At 35.3% G+C, this 27,820-nt stretch overlaps 1 protein-coding gene across 1 annotated transcript in view; it reads right to left on the bottom strand.

Annotated features, from left to right (window-relative positions):
* Positions 1–14,201, bottom strand: part of l(3)80Fj (lethal (3) 80Fj) — a 40,373-nt gene extending 26,172 nt beyond the window's left edge. Inside the window, exons 1-3 of the mRNA XM_073956207.1 lie at positions 14,000–14,201; positions 13,846–13,948; positions 11,927–12,873 (exon numbers count right to left, since the gene is read on the bottom strand). Of these exons, the coding sequence (XP_073812308.1) occupies positions 11,927–12,873; positions 13,846–13,948; positions 14,000–14,017 (1,068 nt within the window). The 5' untranslated portion in view covers positions 14,018–14,201. The remainder of the gene's footprint in view (positions 1–11,926; positions 12,874–13,845; positions 13,949–13,999) is intronic.
* Positions 14,202–27,820: the final 13,619 nt, after the last annotated feature.

Below are 27,820 nucleotides of genomic sequence, written 5' to 3'. Positions count from 1 at the left end.
AATTGTCATTGTCTGGTGTCCTATAGGAACAGTTTGGCTACAGTAGAAGTCTCGGAGAGCATCCCAAGAAATATAAGATAACTGACAATAGCTCAGGGGAGAAACACGACCTAGCAGTGTACGAATGCCTAGAAGAATGGGGTCTCACCAGCTCGAGCAGATGCTAAGTAGAGAGCTTCTGTACCAGCGTACAGACTTATTAGAATTATTGTTGAGAGGGATTTTTGACTGCAAGTTTGGAGGCACATCCGGACATCAACAAAACATATTCAAGTGATTGACAAATCCAAGCACGATGTAGGCGAGAATGTTTTAAAAGTACTTCCCAGCTCACTTCCCAAGAACAAGAGGCCGTAGAAGCACCTTGTGTTTAAATCGTTCGAGTCTGGTTTAACGCCCCCAGAACGTTTTTTATTTTATTTGTTTATTTGGTATCCCACACGACAACAACTGAAAGTTATAATTGAGAGTTTGGTTTGTTGATTTTAAAAAAAAAGTATAATGAACAAGGTAATAGGTGTGTTCGTTTACTCAACAATTTGTACAAATTAGTACAAGTCCTAACTTCTTGTAAACGACTAACAAAATAATAAATCATCTGTGGGATCTTAGTCCTGAACTTGTTGGCCTGGCATTGTCTGATCTGATAGTGCAAACCACCGTAAAGAGCCAAATGCGACAAAAATCTTAACAAAACAAGCAGAAAAAGATGGAAATTGCTCCAGAAATATTCTAACCAAACTAACAAAAGAACAACTGCCGAAATTCCTAGAAGCCATACAATGAATGGACAAATATCCATGTTTATAAAAACACAATTGCATTAGAAAGAGGAAAAGTTTGCCTCCTCAAATCTACAGTGGACCATCTACATGAAGAGGCAAAGATTCTTCCAGTACGGCAACATAATGAGATGCTATCGTTGCAGTACTTGCTCGGGTGTTACCGAGAGAGCCATCCCAATCACAATCTGCTGGCCACCGATAAACACAGACATATCAGGAAGGATATTGATGCTCTAGAGACGGAGGTTGGGCAATATAGGAGAGAACCTCTAGATCAACAGGCATATCAGGCAGGTTTGAACAGCATTCACACGGACACAGTTGCCAAGGCCATAAGCAATTATTGTGTGAATGCAGTCATCGGAGTACATCCCCCATCTATCGCAGCTGAAGAGCGTCAGCTGCCACGACATACCAGAGTAGTCTTGACTCAATTACGCTCGGGATATTGCAGTCACCTAAATTCCTATTGGGCGGGAATTGATCGCACCGTGCAAGACATCTGCCCAGTATGCGGCATGGGCCCGCACAATACTAAGCACCTATTCATTAGTAGGACAAAACTAGATACTGATTGGAATATCTATAGGGATACCTTCAATAAGTATAAGAGTGAGATTAGGAAGGCCAAGAGGAATTCTTGGATAAGTGAGACTATAGAGGGAGTCAGCGCAGCTGCCAGATTCCGCAATGTGATCTCAAAGGATCCGAAAACCATTGGGAGCATCAAGAGGATTGAGGGCACCTGGTCTAACTCAGCTCTGGAGACTCTAAACCTGCTGGCAACAAAGATGTCAATATTATAAGATAGGAAAAGTCAATTGTGAAAAATTAACTCTAGAGGGAGTTAACCTCTGTTGCTACGATATCATAGCAACATTCTGTTAAACGAAAACTGTTACTCATTGGAATATTGACAAGAAAAACATTAAAACTCAAGTTTGACGGCATTCGCTTTTGAGTTTTTCATTGAATGAACAATAAAAAAAGAAAAAAAATAAATTTCAGCCACAAAACACGACGTTAATGTTTTCTGCCGCGAGAAATGGGAATCAAAAACGATTGGCATAGCTGTTATCAATTCCAGTGAGTTGTGTAGCCATCTGTAACCAAAATGTGGAACTATTAGCATATGTTTTTGGAAAATGCATTTGTTCGGGTCTTTATTGCTATACGTCTTTGCTGGCAAGCACACACTTTCCAGGCTGTAAGGACGCTAGCTCGTGTCAATCCATGAGAGATGCGAGCAGAAGCTACACCACAGCGGAGAGTGAACTTGTCGACGGTTTAACAAGTAATCGTAGAACTTCATGGGCGATCAGCACTTTTCAGCCGTACAAATCACCCGGGCCTGACGGTATCATTCCAGCGATGCTTTAACACGCGTCGCATGTTTTGATATCAACGCTAAGGAAGATTTTTAGGGCATGCATTCTGCTATCGTACATACCGTCCCTATGGAAGGAGGTAATTGTGATCTACATTCCCAAAGCTGGGAAACCAAGTCACAAAAAAAAAAACATTGTTCCACAACATCCCATACGGGACAAGGGAGACTTCTCTCATATCAATGAGTGCACCCCGATTCATATTTAGCTCAATGATATGGGACCTACTGTTTATCGCCGAGTCCGAACGGCGTGTCTTATGACACCACTTGTAGAGAAGTTTTTCAAGGCTGAAATACTCCGGAAATGTCGCCAAAATTACTGAGGCGTATTTTGCCACCGTTGAAAAATGTTTGATGTTGCTTGGCCGGGGAATCGAACCCCCGACCTTCTGCGTGCAAGGCGGGCGTGCATACCATTGCACCACGGTGGAACCCAAGTCACACTCTGCCGAAAGACTATAGGCCGATAAGTCTTTCCTCCTTTCTTCTAAAGACTTTAGAAAGGCTACTAGATTTGGAAATCAGATCATATATAAATCATGACCTTGTAAGTAACTCTCAACATGCTTACGTAAAAGGAAAATCAACAGACACCTCGCTACACGAGGTTGTGGGCTGTATAGAGAAGAATATGGATGATTCAAGTTTCACCTTAGCTGCCTTCTTAGACATAGAAGGCGCGTTTAATAACGTGAAACTTGAATCAATTCACTCTGCTCTAGAAACACTAGGTGTCCCCTCAATTCTAATAAATTGGATAGATAGAATGCTTGATAGTAGGTTAATCAATTCAAGCTTAGGAGAGAGTTCTACAAAGAAGTCGGTCACCAGAGGAACGCCACAGGGAGGAGTTTTATCACCCCTGTTGTGGCTTCTGGTACTGAACGGGATACTTATGGAGTTTGATAAGCTAAAAACCAAGGTGGTCGCGTATGCGGATGACGTAGTCATTCCAATTAGCGGAAAATTTTTATCTACGCTGTCTGAACTTATGCACGTTACGTTGGGCCCACCATAATGGACTTGGTGTGAATCCGGCGAAGACAGAGCTGGTACTTTCACCAGGAAGAGAAAGATTGCTGCTTTCGTCCCACCAACTCTAGATGGTGTGCAACTAAGCCTCTCCAAGAAAGCAAAGTATCTTGGTGTGGTCCTCGACCACAAGCTTTGTTGGAAGAGGAATACCGAGGAGCGAACAAAGAGAGGCTTAATTGCATTATATTCTTGCAAGAATACCATAGGTAAGAGCTGGGGTCTCAAACCACATATGTGATACACTGGCTGCATAGGACTGTGGTTTGTCCTATCCTAACCTATGGTTGTCTTGTTTGGTGGCACGCACTCAGCAATAAATCAAATTTTTCTAAGCTAAGTAGTGTGCAACGTGCCGCGTCAATTCTTATTACTGGAGCTATTAAAAGCACACCCCAGGCGGCGCTGAATGCTGAATATCCAATCTCTGGATATTTTGGTACAGTATCAGGCCTCCAGGTGTGCCTTGAGGTTTAGGGAACTTGACATGTGGCGTTGCTCCCTACTTGGTCATGCAAACGTTCTACAGCGGTTGAGTAGTCAGCTAGTGCTTGGAAATAGAGGGGGTGAGACCGATTACATTTTACCAACTCTTGACTTCACTATACCTGACGTTTTAATACCCGATAGGGATGAATGGGTTCAGTGCAGACCAATTCCTGATCCTATCTATCTTCACTGATGGGTCGAAGATGGAAGATGGCACGGGCGCCGGTGTGTACTCTGATGAACTGAACATTAGGTACTCGTTTAAACTTAATGACAACTGTAGTGTTTTCCAGGCAGAGGTCTTCGCAATATTGAAGGCCTTAGAGGCACTAGTGGGAAGAACGGACTTAGCAAACAGGGCAGTCACTATTTACGTAGACAGCCAGGCAGCGCTAAAAGCATTAGGGTCTTTCACTATTAAGTCTAGGATCGTTCGAGATTGTAGGTCTATCTTGGAAACCTGTATGTCAGTAAGATTTTGTTGGGTACCTGGTCACTGTGGTTTTGAGGGTAACGAGGTTGTGGATGAACTGGCGAGGCGAGGCTCACAATCTACCAACGTGCAAGTGGAGGTTAGTTTGAAACCTCCGCTTTGTTACTTCATAGATAAACTCACCAGGTTCTACGTTGAGAAAACCAAACGAATTTGGCTAGATGGTCCTGGATGTCGGGTTGCTAAGTCAATCTGGCAGGTAATCTCGGCGCGTAGAACTGTTTCCCTTCTCTCGTTGTGCAAGTCGAAGATCAGAGTTGTTGTCGGGATCATTACCGGTCACTGCAACATTAGATCTATGACTTGCAAATGGGATAACAGCAGCAGTGACTATTGTAGGCTGTGTGATGACGTGGAGGAGACGGAGACAATTGAACATCTTCTCTGTCTGTGTCCCAGACTGAGGGCCAAAAGACACAGGCTTTTTGGCGTTCACACGACGGAATCCCTGTCTCACTTCTCCTCTTCCGACCCCACAGTCTTGCTAACATACTGTAGAGGCCTTAAATGGCTATGGGGCGGGTTAACCTAAATATATTAGTTAATCTACCTTCTAAACATTATCTGTTTCCTCTCCTTCACTCCAACAACATAAAGAAAGATTTGACATATTCAAAATTTGTCGACCTGTTCAATTTGCCTTGTTTTCGAGCTAGAGGTGGCACCGATTTCAAAATGTCATTTCGAGAAAAAATACCTTTTTTATTTCTATGTTGCATACAAAACACAAGAATTACTCTGATTTTATGCTCCTCTCTCCTTAATTGGTGACCGCACATGCAAATTTCAGAAAATCGAAAAAATTAAAGACTTATTTTAAAATATGTATAAGTAAAATAGAAAATGTAGTTAAATGTTCAAGTCGATCGGAACAATATGTCTGCTCTAGAAACTGCAGGAATCTACAACTTTTTAGTACGATAAAAAAAAACTTCTCTACATTTGACACGCCATTCGGACTCGGCGATAAACAGTAGGTCCCATATCACTGAGCTAATAGTCATCGGGGAGCACTCATTGATATGAGAAGTCTCCCTTGTCCCGTCTGGGATGTTTGTGGCACAATTATATACTACTACACGGTCAAATTTGTCGTGTATAAAGTTTTTAAAGAGAGCTTCATTCAGAGCCAAAGAGAAGAGAACATTTTAAAACTTTTTGTGTACGGTTTTTGGGTTAAAATGTGTAAAAGTGGTAAAAATTGTAAAATCTTTTTGGTTCTGTAACAAAGCTGATGTGAACAAATAGTAACAATTAGTAGATTCTTACAGCACTGGAACAGACATATTGTTCCGACCGACTGCAAAACTTTACTATATTTTCTATGTATGACGCCAACAAGTGTAACTCGCTTCTGAATGGTTTAGTGGGCGCTTCATCCTAGTAATGTGTATGCAGTATTTTCTTATTCCCTCAAATAAGTATTTTTTCCAGTCATTTCAATATTTCTGTATTATTAGTGTAATGAATAATGATCTCATTTTTATACAAATTAATGATCAGCTGTATGAATGTGTTAATTTTGAATTGTTATAATGCATTTATATTTAAAAAAAAAAAAAAATCTTAAAAGATAGCATATTTCATATGTATCAGAAACATGGCTATGAGATTAGTAATAATGCTGTTTCCTTACCCGGGTACAGGCTTTGTCGTAATGACCGACAAGGTCCTGGCAGGGGTGGGGCTGTCGGAATATTTATATGCAATGGCCTTTCGTATAGAATTGTATTTCAGATTTCTGTCGTAGGTTGTGAATCGTTATTTATTGAAACTCATTTTGATCATGTTAAAATTCTTTTTGGCGTTGTCTACTTGGCTTCTGGAAATCTAGTTTGCTTTGAACACCATCATAAGGATTTTATCTCTAAATATTCCAATGTTATAATTTTAGGAGATTTTAACTCCAATCTTTTTAATGCCTCCAAAGCGAATGCTATTCGAGCTTTCTGTACACGTTATAGTATGTCTGTAGTACATAATTCCAAACCAACGCATTTCGATCTAGGAAGAAGGACTACATCACTTATTGATTTTATGATTTTGAGTGATATTTCGTGCCTAAGCAATTTTGATCAGGTCCAATGTCCATCTGTGTCTGACCATGCCCTTGTTTTTTGATCTCTCGGCTTCAAGCTTCATTGTCCGTCCGACTTTATAGAATTTCGTGATTTTAGCAATGTAGATTGGGATCGCCTATTTTCTTTTCTTGAATCATTTGACAGTAATGCAATGTTAAATGCAATAGATGTAAACATAAAGTGTTCTTATATAAGTGATGCTAACGAATCTCTTTACTTGTGTGCCAGTAATTAGAAAGAAAATACATTAATCTTCAAGTAATTGGTTTGAAGCAAGTGATGTAACGTTTGCAAGGTCAGTAAGAGATCTGGCATATTCAGCTTTCCAGTCTATTCGGACTCAGGACAATTGGTTAAAGTACTGTAGGTATCGTAACAAAGCAAGGACGGTTATTCGTAGGGCGAAACGTAGATATTTTTCAAAGCTTTTTGGTAGCATGAGTTCTGTTGAAATGTGGAGACTACTCAAAAACTCGGGATGTGTTCAGCATGACAGCCCTGAATTTGATATCGATGTAAATGACATAAATACTTTTTTTGCGCAAGGCAATCTAACATCAAATAATGATTTGGATCTTACCCAATTCAGTGACAATACTTCCTCTTTTTCATTTAGATGTGTTTCTGCAGTGGAGATTTTTGATGCTATGACCAAAATTAAATCTAAATCAGTGGGTGTTGATGGAATTCCTATACACTTCCTAAAACTTGTCTACCCCTATATTTCAGAATATATTTTGCATTTGGTGAACTATATTTTAACATCTTCAACTTTTCCGTTAGCTTGGAAAAATGCCCGAGTGGTTCCTATTCCAAAAACAAAAAATGTTCGTAGTCCTGACGACCTACGCCCTATATCTATCCTTCCAGCTATTTCAAAAGTTGTCGAAGTCATTTTGAAAGATCAGATTTTGGAATACACATCTAATTTGATTTCAGATACCCAGTATGCGTTCCGTCAGGGACACAACACAACACATTTGCTCTTGAAAGCCACTGATTTCATTCGTAGGAATATAAATGAAGGAAAGTCAAGTGTTTTAGTATCTCTTGATCTATCGAAAGCTTTCAATTCTATAAACTTTTTTCATATGATTACAAAACTAAGAGACAATTTTAATTTTTCTTTCACTGCCTGCAAGCTTATTTACTCATACATAAGAGACAGATGTCAGTTTGTTGTTGCTAACGGCTGTCGGTCCGACACAGTTTCGCTTCATAGTGGTATACCGCAAGGTTCTGTTTTGGGACCATTGTTGTTCATTCTTTATGTTAATGACCTGCGTGATGCCATAGATTTTGAGTTTTGCAGGACATTTCAATTTGCAGATGATATTTTCTTGATTTTTGTAGGTCACGTTAGTAATTTGTTATCGTTCGAGAACTCTATAAATGAATGTCGTCAGCAATTTTTGTGTTGGGCAACCTCCAACTATCTTACTATAAATTCTTCAAAAACTAAGGCTTTAATGTTTGGTAGGACTAAGAACGCAGATCCTGATATGAACATCTGTTTGCACAATAACTATATCGATGTTGTTACGCACCACAAGATTTTAGGTGTTGTAGTTGACAATGAACTATCATTTAAACAACATATTGATGCTTTATCTGGAAGAATTTGGTCTTTGCTAAGAAGGATATATGCTTCCAATCTATACATGCCTCTTCGGGTCAAGAAATGTTTAGCCAATGCCATGCTAGTGTCTAACATATTATATGGTTTAGAAGTTGTCTCAGGCTGCGTAGGTATCCAACTTGCTCGTTTGCAGAGAGCTATGAATGCGGTTGTGAGATTCGTTTTCAACGTTCCCCGCAGAAGTCATATTTCCGAATACGTGAAACGTTTTCTGGGGTGTTCTTTTGCTGACTTTGTATCTCTTCGTATCCTCTTAACCTTTTACAATATTATTAAGTCTGGAAAACCTACGTCCCTATATTCGAGCTTTACGTTTTTCCATTCTATAAGAAATCCGCAGATAAATATTCCTATACTTATTAGAAATACTTATGCAAGATCGTTCTTAGTTCGCGTTGCACGTACCTGGAATCCACTGCCTCATGAACTAAGGATATTTTCTCACTCTAATAATGTGTTTAGAAAGAAACTTCATGCTCATCTAATTTCACGCCAAACTGTTTGAAATACAATTTTATCACTTTGTCTTTTTTTCGCAACTACGTATTGTTGTTTTCAATCATTCAGTTACATAATTGTAACTTGTATGGGTTATTGTTCACTTGGCCATTTTACATTTGTTTGTTTTTTTATATATCGTCGCTTTACTTTCTCAACCTCGTATCTTAGAAATTTTCGATTTTGAGTTTTTAATATCAAACGATAGCTATTTTTGATTTACATCATGCAAAAAATTATTTTCTCAATATATTGCCGCGGTTCTGAAATATTAATAAAATATATTCTCGTATCTAATTCACTTATATTTTCATAACTGCATCAAACTCGTATCTTAATACCAGTTGTTTTTAAACTGTTAGACCGCATTGAAACTAAGTAATTTCTGTCGCAGAAATACACAGCTAGTCGCAATGTATATTACCATACTTATTTGTAGTATAATGAAAACAAGAATTGGCGAAACTGAATTGCCCTGGTGTGAGCACAATGTCAATTTTTAAAGAAAAATCGTAACAAAGTTAAAAAAATCGAGTGATACAATCGCTCTTCTTGATGCTGGAACAGGATGTTTTGATTTTACGAATCTTTGTCGAGAGCAAAAAACACAACAAACTGGAAACACAATTTTGGATGAAGAAACTCGACACTTTGTCTCAATGGATTCTGATCACTTTAGTCTTTCCTCGGAATCCGATTTTTCAACAAGTGAAAGCGAGTACAATCCCAGCATTGATTCCGATTTATCTGAAAATTCAATTTCGTTTGTATTTCTGGATGAATCCTCTGGCGTAATAACAAATAAAAGAGCACGTAAAGGTCAGGCAAATAAGCAACATTGGAGTAGAAACCGTAAAAAGCTCAAGCGAATGTGTGGCCAGGAGTATGTCGGAGCAGGCAATGGAATGGAATAATGGAAATCAGAAGAGGAAGAAAGTTAAAGGTTCGTTGCAATTCGGAAGTATGTAAACAAAAATTCGGTAAGCAGTGCTACGAAATTACAGAAGAAGATAGAAAGAATATTTTTAAACTATTTTGGTCATTGTCTTGGGAAGAGAAAAAACGTATGTCGTTGCTATGGTGTCTCGTAAACCGGTCACCTTGAGAACAACTGATACTTTTTCGCGGCGAGAAAATACATTAGTCTACACTTTGAAAGTTTCTGGGCAGATCAAGGTTGTTTGTAAAAAATGTTTTTGTCTACACTCTGTCTGGGTGAATGGAGCGTGTCTAAGTGGGTTAGTAGCAATCTACAGAGAAACGACGTTGGCATGGTAAAGAAAACTGGCGCAGTCAATCGTCAAAGCAAAACTAAAATCGCCAAAATAACTCACGTAAACTTGTTTTTACAAAATTTGCCTAAGATGCCATCACATTATTGCCGACAGAGTACCAGTAAAGAATATATAGATGTTCAGTACAAGTCTTGGACAGAAGTGTACTCAGATTTCGAAACATATTTGATGGATCGCAACATTGATAAGACTGAAAAGGCAACATACAAATGCTTCCTAGACGCAGTACACAAAGCCAATCTTAGTATATACAAACCCAAGAAAGATCAATGTGATTTATGCTTTGCCTATAAAAACAAGAACATACCAGAAGATGAATATAAACTTCATGTAACAAGTAAGGATCGGGCCAGAAAAGAAAAAAACCGACGACAAGAAACGTTGCTTAATGGGTGATATTCAGATGTTAACTGAGGACCTACAAGCAGTGCAAAAAATTCCTCTACTTTCAAGCGGAACAAACTACTTTAAAACAAAACTGTGTGTGCACCAATCACAATTTATAACGAATTTGATAAAAACGTGTCTTGCTACGTATGGCATGAAGCTGAAGGCGGTATGGACTCAAATGTATTTAACTCTTGCTTGCTGGACTATTTACAGAATTTAAAAGACAAATCAAAGCCTATTATAATTTACAGCGACGGGTGATGTGCTCAAAATCGTAATACGACACTTGCGAATGCCTTACAACATTATGCAAATATCTACCATGCAGAAATTCAGCAAAAATACCTGGTAGTTGGTCACACTCAAATGGAGTGTGGTTCTGTGCATGCGTCCATAGAACGAAAGAAGAAAGGTAGAGAACTATATGTGCCAGTTGATTTCAATACTGTAATAAAACAATCCAGATTGGTGGAACCGTACAACGTACATTATTTAAATCATACATTTTTTTCGAGATTTCTCTTCACTCAATTACTTAAAATTCGACCAGGCACAAAAATAGGGGACCCATGCGCTATAAATTTAAGAGCTCTGAAATATACATTTAATTGCGGAGTTCAATACAAACTATGTTTTGATGACGAGTGCAAGATCTTCCTCATCGTAAATTGCGAGTCCAAGTGCACCACAATCATAATGATTTACTACCGAGTCTCTACAAGCAGCAACTACCTATTTCATAAAGAAAATATGACGACTTGCAAGATCTGAAACGAATGATTCCAGTCGACTTTCACTCATTTTATGATAATTTGCCACACCAATGATATTATTAATTTAATATTCTTTAATATTCGTTTCTTATGGATATTATGTCCATATTTATTTGTATTACTGTAAAGTAGTTTCCAACGAGCTTGTTAAAAACTACTTGTAGTATTTATTCTTTTTTCTTCTTATACTTTTTTGAAAATAAAACATTCGCCAAATAAGATTTTCATGTTATAATTTTGGCAAAACGAGGTAATTTGTTTAAATTGCAGTTAATGCAACAAACACGTAACTTATTCAAAAAGTATCAAGTTTTAAAATGATTGTAAATGCAGCAAACTCGTATCTAAATAAATGCGATTCTTGCCTAAACTAGAAAAGTTTTTTATATTTTTAGATTTTTACAACTAATATGCATAGATGAACTCAATTCCCTCATTATTGCCTTTTACACTTTTACCCAAACAGCGATGTATCAAGAGATAAATCGTTTTTTGTCTCTCCTGTAAAGTTGTATTTTTTAAGATACGAGGTGGAGAAAGTTAGGCATCGATATATTTTTATGGCTGGGGAGCCAAGAATAAGGATTATAGATGTCAATAATTTTTATATTTTATAATGTAGTATTAAATACTCCGGATTTATATGCTAAGTAATACGTTTATATGGTCTTGTAGGCCTAGTATTACTAGAATGGATTTGAAGGAATAAATAAATAAATATGTATATAGTCCCGGTCAACACTAGAGTGATTTCCTTAAAAAAAAAAATCATGAAATTATGCGTTTCTAGATCGAGTTCCATACTACTAATACTAATCGCGAAATTGGCGTAGAAAGGAATTCGAACTAAGAACGCCTAATTTCATTAAATTTTTAAATAAAATTCACTATAGCGTGGACAGGGACTTACTTATATTTTAAAATAAGTCATTAACATTTTTTTTTTGATCTTCTGAAATTTACAGGTGGGGGTCACCCTTCAAGAAGAGAGAAGCATAAAATCACGAGAAATTCTTATAGAAGCAAAAAATATATATGTATTTAATTAGTTTAGCATTTACCTCTAAAATATTAATCCGTATCTCTGCCACTGTGACTTTGTTTCCTGAACCATTTAAGGTTTCAAATAATGCCTTAAGTATTCCACAAATTACATTTACGTCCGCACATTTTGATGCAAGTTTATTGACAGTTTCTGCAGCTTCTTTCCTTGTTGATTCATCTTTAGAGCACAAGTTGGGTATTATTACATTGGTCAATTGTATTGCGTACGGGCTAAAGTCAAAGTTCAATTCTTGTATAATGAGACCAACAGCTTCCATTACTATTTCAGGATTTCGCAGAACGGCTCGCTGCATTGGTGGTAGCAATTTAGTTTCGAATTCGTGTTTTGAAATTGCATTAAGGAGAAAACCACAGTGAGGAATAATCGACGAATAAGGTTTCTTCTTGACTGTAATTATTGCCTTTATAAAAATGTTAATCAAATCTTCTTGATATCTAGCCAAGTCGTTCTTGTAGTTGAGTAGTAATAAAAGCATAATTAACGACTGACTCGTGGGCTCCCTTTTTAATAACAAATCGGTATAGTAGTTATATGTATTCTCATCGGAAAATACTTGGTACATAATATCTCGGGCCAAACGATTAAGCGTCGCACAAGAAGCCAGTAACACAATTTGATACAGATGTGATTGATAGTCAAGAAGACGAGGCAACTCGTCTTTGAATACGTTCGAGTCTTTATTACAATGTATAATTAATAGAATTGTCCAGCTCAAAGCAGTGACAGCCGCTGTTGATGCTTTAGAAGGCGGCGCGTTTGCGAGCTCTTTCAAAGCAAGAACTTTAAATACCATCATCATGCCTTCGGTAGTAGCGTCGTGGTGGTACTTTATCATCACCACTAAAAGACTTTTAACAAGTTCCTGGGATTTTTCATCCTTAAACTTCGTTAAAGTTATCACTATCATTTTACATAGATTCCGTATGTCGGAACATTCAACATCTGCAAAAATTGAAAATTTAATGACGACATGCTGAATTAACAGGCTTAAGTCAGCATGTTTTCATTAAGCATGGATCGGGACAAAAATGTTTTCACAGGTTGGTCTCGGCACCCTGATCACAAATATATATAACATTTATTGCGGAAGTCCATACTTCTCGAGATATGGGCATATGAAGATGTGAAAATTCCCTTGTTGAAGGCCGGCAATTCAGTGAAAAATTTATGATTTAAAGTTAAAGTTGTACCCGCCGTTTCCGAGATTTGCACCTGTCCATAGGAGAAAGTCTAAAATCCCGGCCGAAGGGCGGCTATTTAGAGAAAAATATGTAATTTAAAAGAAAATGTTGTTCCCATTCCCGAGATTTGCACCTGTCCATAGGAGAAAGTCTTAAATCCCCGGCCGAAGGCCGCCTATTTATAGGTGTGTTCGTTTACTTAGTAATTTGTACAAGTCCAGTAACTTCTTGTAAACGACTAAGGTCTTTTGTATTGTACTGTAGAGTAAACGAACAACATCCCGTAACAAATTGTACAAATTTTGAGTAAACGAACACACATTATGATAAGATGTATAAGTATATTCCGTAAGCTTTACAATGGTACTCATGTTATCATAATCCGTTCAAAAATAGTCCATATTTACATTAGGCAATTTTCCTTGCGGCAATTGTCAGTTTGATGGAGAGAGGGGTGGCATATGTTAACCCTTTGCCACACAACACCCTCTCTCACTAACAAACTGACAATTGCCGCAAGGAAAATTGCCTAATGTAAATATGAACATACAAAGGAATTTTCGGAACTTCAGAGACCCATATTTCGGGAAGTATGGACTTCGGCAATAAATGTTATATATATTTGTGATCATGGTGAAGGGTGACGGGACCTACCTATGAAAAAAAAAATTGTCCCGATCCGATCTTAATGAAAACATTCAACTTGCTCCAAATGACATTTGTTTATACATACCGCAATGAGAAATTGTATCGGACAACTCAGCAAAAAGTGGAGATCTTTCATCTTGCGGCGCATTCAACGCTCGGTTGGCTAAATCACGTATAGTGCTTGGTTTCTAAAAGAAATTTAATTATTATTTGATTCCCCAGACATAATTCATACTTACATCTCCTTCGCCAGTCATTTTATTGATGAATATAACCTATCAAGACGTCCTTTAACAGAAACGTGTGCGAAATAAGAGTTTGCAACAAATCTGACGTATAGCGTAGTTACGTCCACGACACGTTAACCCACTCAGCGCCGAGATTTTTTTGAAAGAAAACTCAAGCCGAAAAGACATCCAACGTTTCAGTAAAGTTGGCCGTCATTTCTGATAATAGAATATAAGAGTGTTGGAGAACAAGTTGCTATTTTTTATTTATTTATTACATTAACTAGTAGTAAATACAAAGTTAATAAGAGGGTAGCTTTGGCTACAAAGGCCATCAGCTAGACCACTTTCAAAATACTAATTACAAATTAAAGACTATTTTGTGATATAATGAAGTTGGAATGTGTTATGAAGTTATATACAGCATTAATTGGTATGTTCCTTTAAGCTAAAAACACATCCAACGTTTGGGTAAAGTTTTGTGTAGTTTTGGCCGTTTTTACACTGTTTGGCACGATGCCGAAAAATTAAAATTCATTTGAAATATATGCCGGCAAACACATCAACGCTGGACTTTGGTGTCGGTATCGCCCTGTTGTTGTTTTTTTCTCAACGCCCAACATAAAACTTTACTCAAACGTTGTATGTGCTTTCAGCTTTACTTTTGAAAATGGTAAAACCGGCAAAAGTTGTAAAGTGCTCCCATATGAATTGTATGGTGTCTGAAGTAAAGGAACGCTTTTCGGGTAAAAAGTTGTAAAACTTGAAGATTCTTGCACGTAAAGGAATAAAGCTGAAAACACATCCAACGTTTGGGTAAAGTTTTGTGTCGTTTTGGCCGTTTGTACACTGTTGGGCATGATGCCGAAAAATTCAAATATGTACATTTGAAATATATGCCGGCAAACAGATCAACGCTGGACTTTGGTGTCGGCGTCGCCCTGTTGTTGTTGTTTTTTCTCAACCCCCAACAAAAAACTTCACTCAAACGTTGGATGTGTTTTCAGCTTATTCCAAGTTTACACTTAAGCTGAAAGCACATACAACGTTTGAGTAATGTTTTGCGTTGGGCGTTGACAAAAAAACAACAACAACATGGCGACGCCGACACCAAAGTCCAGCGTTTATGTGTTTGCCGGCATATATTTCAAATGAGTTTGCATTTTTCGGCATCATGCCCAACAGTGTAAAAACGGCCAAAACGACACAAAACTTTAAGCTGAAAACAGATACAACGTTTGATTAAAGTTTTGTGTCGTTTTGTCCGTTTTTACACTGTTGGGCATGATGTCGAAAAATTCAAATTCATTTGAAATATATGCCGACAAACAGATAAACGCTGGACTTTGGTATCGTCTTCGCCCTGTTGTTGTTGTTTTTTTCTCGACGCCCAACGCAAAACTTTAATCAAACGTTGTATCTGTTTTCAGCTTTACTCAAACGTTGTATGTGTTTTCAGGTTTACGTTCCAAAATCCACTGGATTTCGTGAAATCCTGAAATACATCGCGGTGTTTACACTTATTTTTTTGTTGATTTCAAACATATCACAATAATCAAGGTAGATGCATATGCGCAGCCTATCGAACATGAATTTTCAAAACAAGCTGTTGTAAATTGAATTAGTCATAAAAAAAACGACAATATAGAAATTTACGCTTTATATCGAAAATTATCTATACATCGTATTAATTGTGTATAATACTAACAAATGATTTTATCCATCAAATGATTTTATCGTTGAGGCATCATAATAATAAATTTTGATAGATAAAAGATGCATATGCGCAGCTGATCGAACATGAATTTTCAAAACAAGCTGTTGTAAATTGAATTAGTCATAAAAAAATACGACAATATAGAAATTTACGCTTTATATTGAAAATTATCTATATATCGTATTAATCTAATATATAAAAGGCAATGTGTGTATGTTAGTATCTTTGTATGTTTGTATGTTCCGAATAGACTCAAAAACGGCTGAATAGATTTTCTTGAAAATTTCAGATAATGTACTGGGAACACCGGTGGTGAAAATAGGCTATATATTTTTTTGAATGGTCGTCGCGGAATTAAAATATCGCGGTCATCCCAAATTATTCAAAAATGTATTATTTCAGATAATATACCTAATTTTAGTAAGCGTGACTACAAAACCGCTATAACACTGGCTTCAATATGTGGGATAACGCGGTCATCGCCATATTTTGGAATACAGTAAAATCCCGATGACTTGAGATGTCACTATATAGAAATTCCGAAAAATCGATTGGGAAATCTTATGAAATTTTGTATGTGGAGTTTTTAGGTCTGAGAGTGAGTGTAGTGACCGGTGGTCCTCCCCACATTTTTTTTAAGAAAACCGCGAAATTCAAGATACGTTTTTATATATTGTTTACAAATTGTTTGCAATGCTATGGTAATTACAGTCTTGACCCTGAATGGTCGTCGCGGAAGTGAAAATCGCGGTCATCCCAAAATTTATTAATTAGAACTGTCGTAAGCTCTTTTTATACGGCTAGGAGTAGTGACCGGTGGTCCTCCCCCACAATTTTTTTAAGAAATCTGAAATCTTTTATATTTTTGAACGTATTGTTTACAGATTGTTTTACCTGAATGATCGCGGTCATCACAAAGTTTGCAAAAATGTATTATTTCTATTAATATAGATAATTTTAGTAAGCGTGACACAAAAATGATATAAACACTAGCTTGAACAAGTGGGATAGCGCGGTCGTGAGCTATTTTAATACGGCTAAGTGTAGTGACCGGAGCTTCTCCTTCAAAAAAATTTTTTTTTTTTAAATCTGAAGTCCATTATATTTTTGAACGTATTGTTTACAGATTGTTTGCAATACTACTGTAATTACTGACTTGACCCTGAATGGTCTTCGCGGAAGTGAAATATCGCGAAAAGTGAAATATCGCGGTCATCACAAAATTTGCAAACATTTATTATTTCAGATAATATACATAATTTTGCAAGCGTGCCTTAAAAACGCTATAAACGCTGAACACTAAACAATAAGTGGGACAGCGCGATCAACTCCACATTTTGGAATACAGTAAAATCCGTATAACTTGAGATGTCACAAGATCGAAATTCCAGAAAGATCCATTGGAAATCAGACAAAGTTATTGATATACAATACAATATCATCATTGGAATCAGAATACCGCGATCGTGTTCGATTTTTGAAAATATTATAATTACGGATAAAATCTCAAAATGTGGGAAGTGAAACTTTATGAGCATTGATTTCAGTCCTTGGAATAGCTAGGTAAAGATACATTTTTTAAAGACAGCAAAATCTCGATAATAACAACTACAATTTATAGAAGTAATTTTTTTTATGAATTATATAAATGTTGCCATACATATCCCGAAGGAACATACATTTCGCTGAGAGGTATTTTACCACTATTGCATATAGAGCGCGAAGAAAAAAGGCGTTACGTTCGATCGGGCTGAATGAGGTTAAATCCACCAAAAATAGCGAAAATCAGGCGCCACCGTTCTATGGGAGCTATTTCAAAACGAGGACGTATACTGAACAGTGGCTATATCTATGAACTATCGAAAATCGGGAGGTACAGTTTTATGGGAGCTATATCAAAACGTGAACCTATTACTGTTACATACCGAGCGCAAATAAAAAGGCGTGTCTTTCGGTCAATACGAATATTTATGCTCTCCTCTTTAAAATATATTAAAACCAGATTTCAGCTATTTCGGTGTGATAATGATGTTAAAGCCTCAATCGAAAATCAGCCGGTAGAGTTCTATGGGAGCTATATCAAAACGTGGACCTATACCAAAAATTCTTTGCAGTAATAATTACGACCCCAACCGAGACCAACAATCCAATATATAGCAATGTTAATTGACGTGCACCGACAATTATATGTGGGTCACAAAGTGCTTTAAACTGTCGATTTATGGTGAAGGGTATAATAAAAGAGATTTTATATCTTAAATTTGGGGGATACCATTATATGGAATTTATGTCAAAACATTGATTTATATTATGAAGTTTCTAGAGGGATGCCTAATTATGGGTGTATCAATACTGGATAGATAACTAAAGTTTACACGGAGAACCCAAACAACGGGCCAGCAACGCGGACCGGGTCAGCTAGTTGTGTATAATACTAACAAATGAAAAAAAAATGATTTTATCGTTGAGGCACCATAATAATAAATTTTGATAGATAAAAGTTGTGTTCAGAACCTGCAAAATATTAATACTTGCAGTAGTTTTCCCGTTTAGTGCTGCAAATGCGTTCCCGTACACCGAAATCTAGAAAGACTTGCACTTTTCTATATAAAAAATAGCGCTGAATAACAAACACCCTCCTCTCCTGTTTTCTGCTATACAAATTTGGCATAATAAAAACTAGAAGCATGTTTAATGGCATCTGAATATTATAGCTGATACATTGATTTTGACATTTCTGCTGGAGTTTTTGCAATTTCCGTAATTTTTTCATTCCCGTATTTTTTAGGAAATTTGTATGGGATAGAAATTTTTGACAATTCCCTCGTTTTTCTAACATTACAATTAAAAAAGTTCGTGAACACAATGGAAAATATCCTTGCAATACATTAATTTAATATAATATAATTTAGGAAATAATATAATTTAGGAAATTTGTATGGGATAGAAATTTTTGACAATTCCCTCGTTTTTCTAACATTACAATTAAAAAAGTTCGTGAACACAATGGAAAATATCCTTGCAATACATTAATTTAATATTTTTTTTTATTATTTATTATTGTGATACGTGAAAAGTGTTGCAACTTTGGTACTTTTTTAGGCAAAAACAGGGTTGTATATCATGAGTACTGTGATTTCGCTGAAACCACGAAATGAGATGATTTCATTTTTGTATGCGAAATCATGATAAATTTTGCTCGAATCCGCGCGAAATCACGAAACGCCCTCAAAATCGCGAAACGACGCCAAATGTAATCCAAGCATTAAAGCTAATTCGCTCTCTATTCGTTGTTCGAACACAAATTATGTATTAATTACTTCATTTTCCATACAACATTTTGAGAACGAACAACGATTTTTGTACATTATTCAATTTAAATTTCTCTCAGAACGACGAAAAAATATGTCCCATCTCTAACAAATGAGAGAATTTATCGAAATAAATTAATTATGAAAGGAAAAATACAAAATTTAAAAATTTATTAAAAACCCAAAAAATTTTAGAAAAACGGCAAAACATGAATGAAAAGTAAGCGGTTTATCGACTATATTACATTAAAATCATGGAAAATTTTGTCTTCTCTTTCATTGCAGTTGCATTTCTTGTCCATCGTTTCGAATTCGCGTACAAATTTAGAAACAAAAATTAAATGGACAGAAAGTCTGTATACCAAAGAGTTATGTTGGCAGGTCTCTCTCTCGTTAATTTTGATAATAGAAAATTTTAAAAATGTACTGAAAACACCAAATTTGTGAGAAAAATAGAAAACATGAATGAAAATAATATAATTTATTTCTATATGGTGTAATGCTTTTTCACATGTATGTTGTCCCTTTCGGTATTCTAATATACAGACCAGCTGATGTTATACATGTGAAAAGGCATATGGTGTAATAAAGCCATTAGTATTATGCCAAGTATACACTAGCGCTCCAAAATCCACTGGATTTCACAAAATCCTGAAATACACCCCACTTTACACTTATTTTGTTGTTGATTTCAAACATATCACAATGATCAAGGTAGATGCATATGCGCAGCTAATCGAACATGAATTTTCACAAGATGTTGTAAATTGAACTAATCATCAAAAATATAAAAATATAGAACTTTACAACTTTATTTGGAAAATTATTGTAAAATATTGTTATTTCGCTGAAACCACGAAATGAGATGATTTCATTTTTGTATGCGAAATCATGATAAATTTTGCTTGAATCCGCGCGAAATCACGAAACGCCTTCGAAATCACGAAACGACGCCAAATGTAATCCAAGCATTAAAGCTAATTCGCTCTCTATTCGTTGTTCGAACACAAATTATGTATTAATTACTTCATTTTCCATACAACATTTTGAGAACGAACAACGATTTTTGTACATTATTCAATTTAAATTTCTCTCAGAACGACAAAAAAATATGTCCCATCTCTAACAAATGAGAGAATTTATCGAAATAAATTAATTATGAAAGGAAAAATACAACATTTAAAAATTTATTAAAAACCCAAAAAATTTTAGAAAACCGGCAAAACATGAATTAAAAGTAAGCGGTTTATCGACTATATTACATTAAAATCATGGAAAATTTTGTCTTCTCTTTCATTGCAGTTGCATTTCTTGTCCATCGTTTCGAATTCGCGTACAAATTTAGAAACAAAAATTAAATGGACAGAAAGTCTGTATACCAAAGAGTTATGTTGGCAAGTCTCTCTCTCGTAAATTTTGATACTAGAAATTTTTAAAAATGTACTGAAAACACCAAATTTGTGAGAAAAATAGAAAACATGAATGAAAATAATATAATTTATGGCTATATGGTGTAATGCTTTTTCACATGTATGTTGTCCCTTTCGGTATTCTACTATACAGACCAGCTGATGTTATACATGTGAAGAGGCATATGGTGTAATAAAGCCATTAGTATTATGCCAAGTATACACTAGCTCTCCAAAATCCAATGGATTTCACGAAATCCTGAAATACACCCCACTGTACACTTATTTTTTTGTTGATTTCAAACATATCACAATGATCAAGGTAGATGCATATGCGCAGCTAATCGAACATGAATTTTCACAAGATGTTGTAAATTGAACTAATCATCAAAAATATAAAAATATAGAACTTTACAACTTTATTTGGAAAATTATTGTAAAATGATCTATATATTGTATTAATTCTGTATAAAAAAATGAGTTTTATCGTTGAGACATCATAATAATAAATTTTGATAGATAAAAGTTGTGTTTAGAACCTGCAAAATATTACTACTCGCAGTAATTTTCCCGTTTAGTGCTACAAATGCGTTTCTGTACTCCGAAATCTAGCAAGACATGCACTTCTCTTTAAACAAAAATAGCGCTGAATAACAAACACCCTCTTCTACTGTTTTCTGCTATACAATTTTGGCCTAGTAGAAACTAGCAGCAAGCATTTTCATAGGCATCTTATATGATAGCTGATACGTTGATTTTGACATTTATGCAATTTCCGTCATTTTTCCGTTCCCGTACAAATGGGGAAGCAATTTTTGACAATTCGCTCTTTTTTCTAACATTACCATTAAAAAGTGAAAGATAGCATTGTTTATAAATTTTGATGCTAAAATTTTTTGTTGCAGCAATTGGCCATCTACCTTGTTTATTGTGATACGTGAAAAGTGTTGCAACTTTTGTTGTATATCATGTGTACTGTGATTTTGATGCTGATTTCGCTGAAATCACGAAATGAGCTGATTTCATTTTTGTATGCGAAATCATGATAAATTTTGCTTGATTCCGCGCGAAATCACAAAACGCCTTCGAAATCACGAAACGACGCCGAATGTAAACTAAGCATTAAATAGATATCTGAAAGAAGGACAAATATTTGTTCAGTTCATATCAATTAATTTTACTCGTATGTTGGCTGAAACTTTCTTTAAAATCAGTAAATAAAAATTATGAAAATATGAATCATGTTGCTATGAATTGTTTACCATGTCGTATGAACGGGTTAATTCGTGTACGTAATTATGAGAGCGAACAAGGTTATTCAAAGCTGGTATGAACATGGCATTAAGCCAGTGTCGCCCATAATATTTCCATCAATACTAAAACATACATATGTATGTGTATGCATGGGCGAAAAAACAACAATCACATGATCTTCATCGTTTGTTTATATACACGTACACTGTACATGAGAGAGAGAGAAGCAAATGCAAAAACAACTCAGTGGGCGCCCTCACTATACAAGGAAGCAAAGAAGCGCGTCCCTGCATAAAGCATTGCTAATCTAAGCTTTTTTTAATTTACTTTTTTAATAGTAAAAGCATGGTAGAACAATAAAAGGTAACAGCAATACACAGCTGACTAGGGTGGATTGTAAAGTTAGTGTCAAATTCCATACGACATTTTATATATTTATTTCTATTTCGATGTACATTATGGATATATTTTTTTTGAGGAAAAAAATATATCATTCCGAAAAAAACTATTTCCCAGAAAGACTTCTTCATATTAATGATATGTAACCTCCTCCAAGTCCGAGAGTACAATAAAACACCGCTTATAGAGGCGGTACAATGTTTTTTAATATGTGAGGTATTTTGGTAAATTTAAAAAAAATAAAGCCATAATAAACATGTGCTTCTTTGATTTCAAAAACAAAAGATTGAACCAGCTTCTCCTTTTTCAATGAATTTCCAGCGACCCCAAACATTTTTGCAAGAATTCTACTTTCTGCGAGAAATTATGCATTTAGCGGAATGATGTGGAAACATTCAAATTGAAAATGTAACAAATTTTCATTCGTGTTTTCCAAAATATTCAATCAAATGTGAAAAATTATTAGTTTTTTTTTTTAAATTCAAATAATTTATAGCCATTGCCTTATTTTCTTTACATATTCCTTTGACACTAACATTAAAAACAAAAACAAATTTCTATGTGGTTGTTGTTGAGTTGTATTTGCGGTAGTATTTACATACTTTACCTTATATTTGTTCTACCATGTAGTAAAAGTAGCAAAAGAGAAAACTGCCAAAATTGGTCTCACGTAAAAAGTTTTGCACAAAAGTAAAGGAACAGGAAAATAGTAGATCTTGCAGCGATGTAAAAAAAACAAACATGGCTGCTTAAAAAAAAACAAACAAACAAAATAAATGTTACTGTTTATTATTTTTATTTCATTGGTTTAATTTTTTTATTATTTATACTTATTTTATTTTACTTCTTTTTATTTTGCTTTGACAATGAGCGTTGCTTTCTGACATTTCTTTATTCCTTTCCCAGAATAAATAAAATACATTTATTATTTGCGTAAAACAAGAGTACAAAGAATTTTATTATACAAACAAAAATTAAAAAAAGGTTCCATTAAATTTAATCACAATTGAGTGCACTTCCTCCGTTCTCCATGTAATCCAAGGGCAACTGATTTTGCTTCGTCATCCAAAAGGGTTTTTTGTTGTCTTCCCATCACTATTTCAGCTTTCGGCAGTGACTCCAACTCCCTCCATTAAAAATTTCCGTCTCGTAAATTAACACAAAAATGTTCGCAACTTTAGTTTGTATTTTTTTATTTTATAAGAAATTCTTCGAAATATGTATATTCACACTTGTTGCTCTTTTGAAGAAATTATGTTGGCAGCGACGGGTAGGGATCAACCAACTGTTTTTGTTTTGTAGGGATCTCTAAAGCAACTGCTTATAAAATATGTATATTGAACGGAGTACATTTTTCATAACTCTGTCGGACTACATCGAAAGATGTTGTGAAATCATAACTCCAATTGCACAACTTCCAATATTTTTTCCTGAGTATGTATATCTTGCCGAGAGATCTTAGGCCGCCATCAGACCATCTGCTTTTTCACATGTATGACATCAGCTGTTCTGTATATTAGTATACCCAAAGTGACAACATACATGTGAAAAAGCAGATGGTCTGATGGCCGCCTTAGAGATATGTATGTATATTGCAACGTCTTTCGGAAAACATCCATGTAGGGTACTTAATTTTGTAACTCGGTAGCTTATATTTAACCCACTTAGCGCCGCGAATTTTTTTTTTAAGCGAGAAAAAATTTTTTTATGAACATTATATTTTTGAGACATTTTAAGAATTTTTAATAAATATCTTTTTCCTCTAAAACGTATAGCTTTCCTGCAATTGGGCCTTCTTTTAAAAGTGCCGAAAACTTTGAAGGTGTATATATGTAGGTGTATTCTTACATACCAATCCCTTTGTTTTTGATTGAGAAATTACTCGTACTATATTCCTAACAAATCCCTGACTTTATGTTTAAATTTTTATGATTAAATTTTAATCGCATATTTAAAATTTTCATCAAAAGTCGAAAATTACGTTTTAGGCCAATTGCGTGGAAATGCATAGGTCAAATAAAGCTTTATAAGCATGATAAGAATGATTGATAACAGACAATACTATAAGAAAATGCAAAAAAAAAACACAAAAATTTGCGTAAATATCCGAGTTTTACGTACATTTTTGCAACATTTTTTGTGACGTTTAAACGACCAGTGGTTTTATGTGGGTTAATATGGAAGATTTAGATGACAGGATTTTTGCTAAGGTTGCGGGCATCAGCGATTCGCTGTACATGAGATGGTAATCCAGATTCGATTAGTAACGTGTTTATGTAGTACTAGCAAAATGCCCGCTACTTCGTATGCGGAAAGCATATAAAAAACAAATAAACAATATATAATATGGAAATGACAAACACTGAAAATTTGGTCGCACTAATACCAATTTTAATCAATATTTATTTTTATCTTAGTACTGTACGTACCCTTTAAGTTCTATTTTCAAAAAGATCAGCCGTATCTCACCCTTACACATTAACAGCGAGATCAACGTTGCACACCTATACACACCCTAACTCCAAAAAATAAAAATTCCAGCACTGTCCCTACACCCAAAAACAAATTGAGTACAATTAAATAATTTTCGTATACTTATGGTACGTATTTCGACGATATATCTCATCCATACACTGACATTAATACAAAATAATTACAGTAAATTCCATAATAATTACAGTATTTCCAAATCTCAAGATTCCAGCTGTATCCGTTCGTCCAATTCCAAATTGTACCAAACTTAGTATCAAGTCAAACTCTTCGTATCCATAAGTAAGATTTTCCAAAACTACCTCAATCCTTCACTTTAGTAGTAATCTTACTTCCAAATTTCAGGATTCAAACTCTATCCCTTAAACCAAATTAAAATTGTACAAAATTTAGAACAATTTAGAATTTTCGTACCAATTTTCAAAACTTCCTCAACGCAACAGGGCTACAATAATCATACTTTCAAATTGCAGGATTCCACCGCTATCCGTTCACCTACATACAAATTGTATTAAATTTAGTACCATAAGTTTGCTTTTTCAAAACAACCTGAATCCTACTCTTCGACTGTAATCGTAATTCCAAATTTCAGGATTCCAGCTCTATTAATTCACCAGAATCCAAATTGTATCAAATTTAGTACCATTTCATTCCCAAATTTTCAGGATTCCAGGTCTACACGTTCACCCAAATCTATATTGTACCATATTTAGTACTTCTCGTACCCATACGTACGACTTTTCAAAATTTCCTCAATACTACACTCCTACAGTAATCTTAATTCCAACACTATCCGTTTACTAAAATTCAAATTGTACCAAATTTAGTGGTTTTCGTACCCATAAGTACGAATTTCCAAACTACCTCAATTCTACTGTCCGGCAGTAATCTTAGTTCCGTTCATCCAAATCCAAATTGTACCAAATTTAGTACCATTTAGTACTTTTCGTACCCAAAGGTACGAATTTCCAAAACTATCTCAATACTACACCCCTACAGTAATCTTAATTCAAAACTTTAGGATTCCATCTCTATCCGTTCACCCAAATCCAAATTTATTACTGCTCGTAATCATAAAAACGAACTTCCAAAACCATATCCTTATTTCAACGCCATTCCCCAACCTTGATTCCCATACCAAATTTGAAGATTCTAACTTTATCCATTAAAAATATGCAATTGGTACCAAATTTAGAAACTTTTAGTACTTTTCGTACACTTATAGGACGAGTTTCTAAATACCCTTTGGTACATCTTCCTAACTCTCCACCAATGACCACTCGTTCAAAATTTCAGAATTCTAGCTCTTCGCGTTTGCCTAATACAATGGATTCCATATTTAGTACACTTTAGCACTTTTCGTACCTTTCTACGACGAATTTCCAAAAACCCCTTTACAAAAAAACAAATTGAACCAAATTCTGTACAATTCGATTTTCCAAAACAACCTTAATCATTCACTTAAACAGTAACCATAATTCCAAATAACAGGATTCCAGCGCTATCCGTGCACTCAAATCCAAGTTGTACCATTTGGTACATTTCGTACCCATAAGTACGAATTTCAAAAACTACTTCCATCTCAATCTTATACTCCAACAGCAGTCTGACCGAATTCCAGGATTCCAAATTGTATCACAGGTAGTACCACTTAGTAATTTTCGTACCCTTACTACCTCAGTCCTACACTCCAATAGTTATCCTAATTTCAAATTTCAGGACTCAAACACTATCCGTCACCCAAATCCAAATTCTACTCTATAGCCTACCGCGAACGGGTTTCAAATTCTAACTCTTTCCGTTTACTAAAATTCATACTTTAAATTAAAATAAATAAAATTAAAATACTTAAAATTCAGGATTCCAGTTCTATCCGTTCACCCAAATCCAAATTGTAATAAATTTAGTACCATTTAGTACTATTCGTACACATAAATACGAATTTCCAAAATTTCCCCAATCCTATGCTCCAACAATAATCTCAATTTCAAATTTCAGGATTCCAGCTCTGTCCGTTCACTCGAATCCCTATTGTACCAAATTTAGTACTTTTCGAACACATAAGTACGACTTTCCAAAACCACCCTCATATCTCAGTCCTACACTTCACAGTAATCTTAATTCCAAATTTCAGGTTTCCAGCTACATACATACGTTCACCCAAATCCAAATTGCACTAAATTTAGTATCATTTAGTACTTTTCGTACCCATAAGTACGAATTTTCAAAACTACCTCAATTCTACACCCCACCAGTAATCTCAATTCCAAATTTCGAGATTCCAACTATATCCGTTCACCCAAATCCCCATTGTCCCAAATTTAGTACTTCTCATTAACATAAGTAAGAATTTCCAAAACTTCCCCAGTCCTACACTCCAACAGTAATATCAATTCCAAATTTCAGGAATCCAGCTCTATACGTTCACCCAAATCCAAATTGTACTAAATTTAGTACCATTTAGTACTTTTCGTACACTCAAGTTTCCAAAAACCGTTTGGTGCATATTTCTTACTCTTCATCAGTGATCCTCAGTCCAAATTTGAGGAATCAAACTCTATCCGTTCACCCAAATCGAAACTGTACCAAATTTAGTGCTATTTAGTATTTTTCGTACCCTATGTACGAATTTCCAAAACTTCCACAATACTAAACTCCACCAGTAATCTCAGTTCCAAATTTCGAGATTCCAGAGCTATCCGTTCACCCAAATACCCATTATACAAAATTTAGTTCCATTTAGTACTTTCCGTACACATAAGTACTAATTTCCAAAACCACCCTCATATCTCAATCCTACACTTCAACAGTAATATTAATTCCAAATTTCAGGTTTCCAGCTCTTTCCTTTCACCCAAATCTAAATTGTACTAAATTTAGTACCATTTAGTACTATTCGTACACATAAATACGAATTTCCAAAATTTCCCCAATCCTATGCTCCAACAATAATCTTGATTTCAAATTTCAGGATTCCAGCTCTGTCCGTTCACTCGAATCCCTATTGTACCAAATTTAGTACTTTTCGAACACATAAGTACGAATTTCCAAAACCACCCTCATATCTCAGTACTACACTTCACAGTAATCTTAATTCCAAATTTCTGGTTTCCAGCTACATACATACGTTCACCCAAATCCAAATTGCACTAAATTTAGTACCATTTAGTACTTTTCGTACCCATAAGTACGAATTTTCAAAACTACCTCAATCCTACACCCCACCAGTAATCTCAATTCCAAATTTCGAGAT

The sequence above is a fragment of the Musca autumnalis genome, unplaced genomic scaffold (genome assembly GCF_047663935.1).
Source record: "Musca autumnalis isolate F117 unplaced genomic scaffold, ASM4766393v1 scaffold_1, whole genome shotgun sequence".
Lineage (NCBI taxonomy): Eukaryota > Metazoa > Arthropoda > Insecta > Diptera > Muscidae > Musca > Musca autumnalis.
The sequence above is the reverse complement of the archived record's forward strand: the minus strand, read 5'-3'. Positions and strand labels throughout refer to the sequence as shown.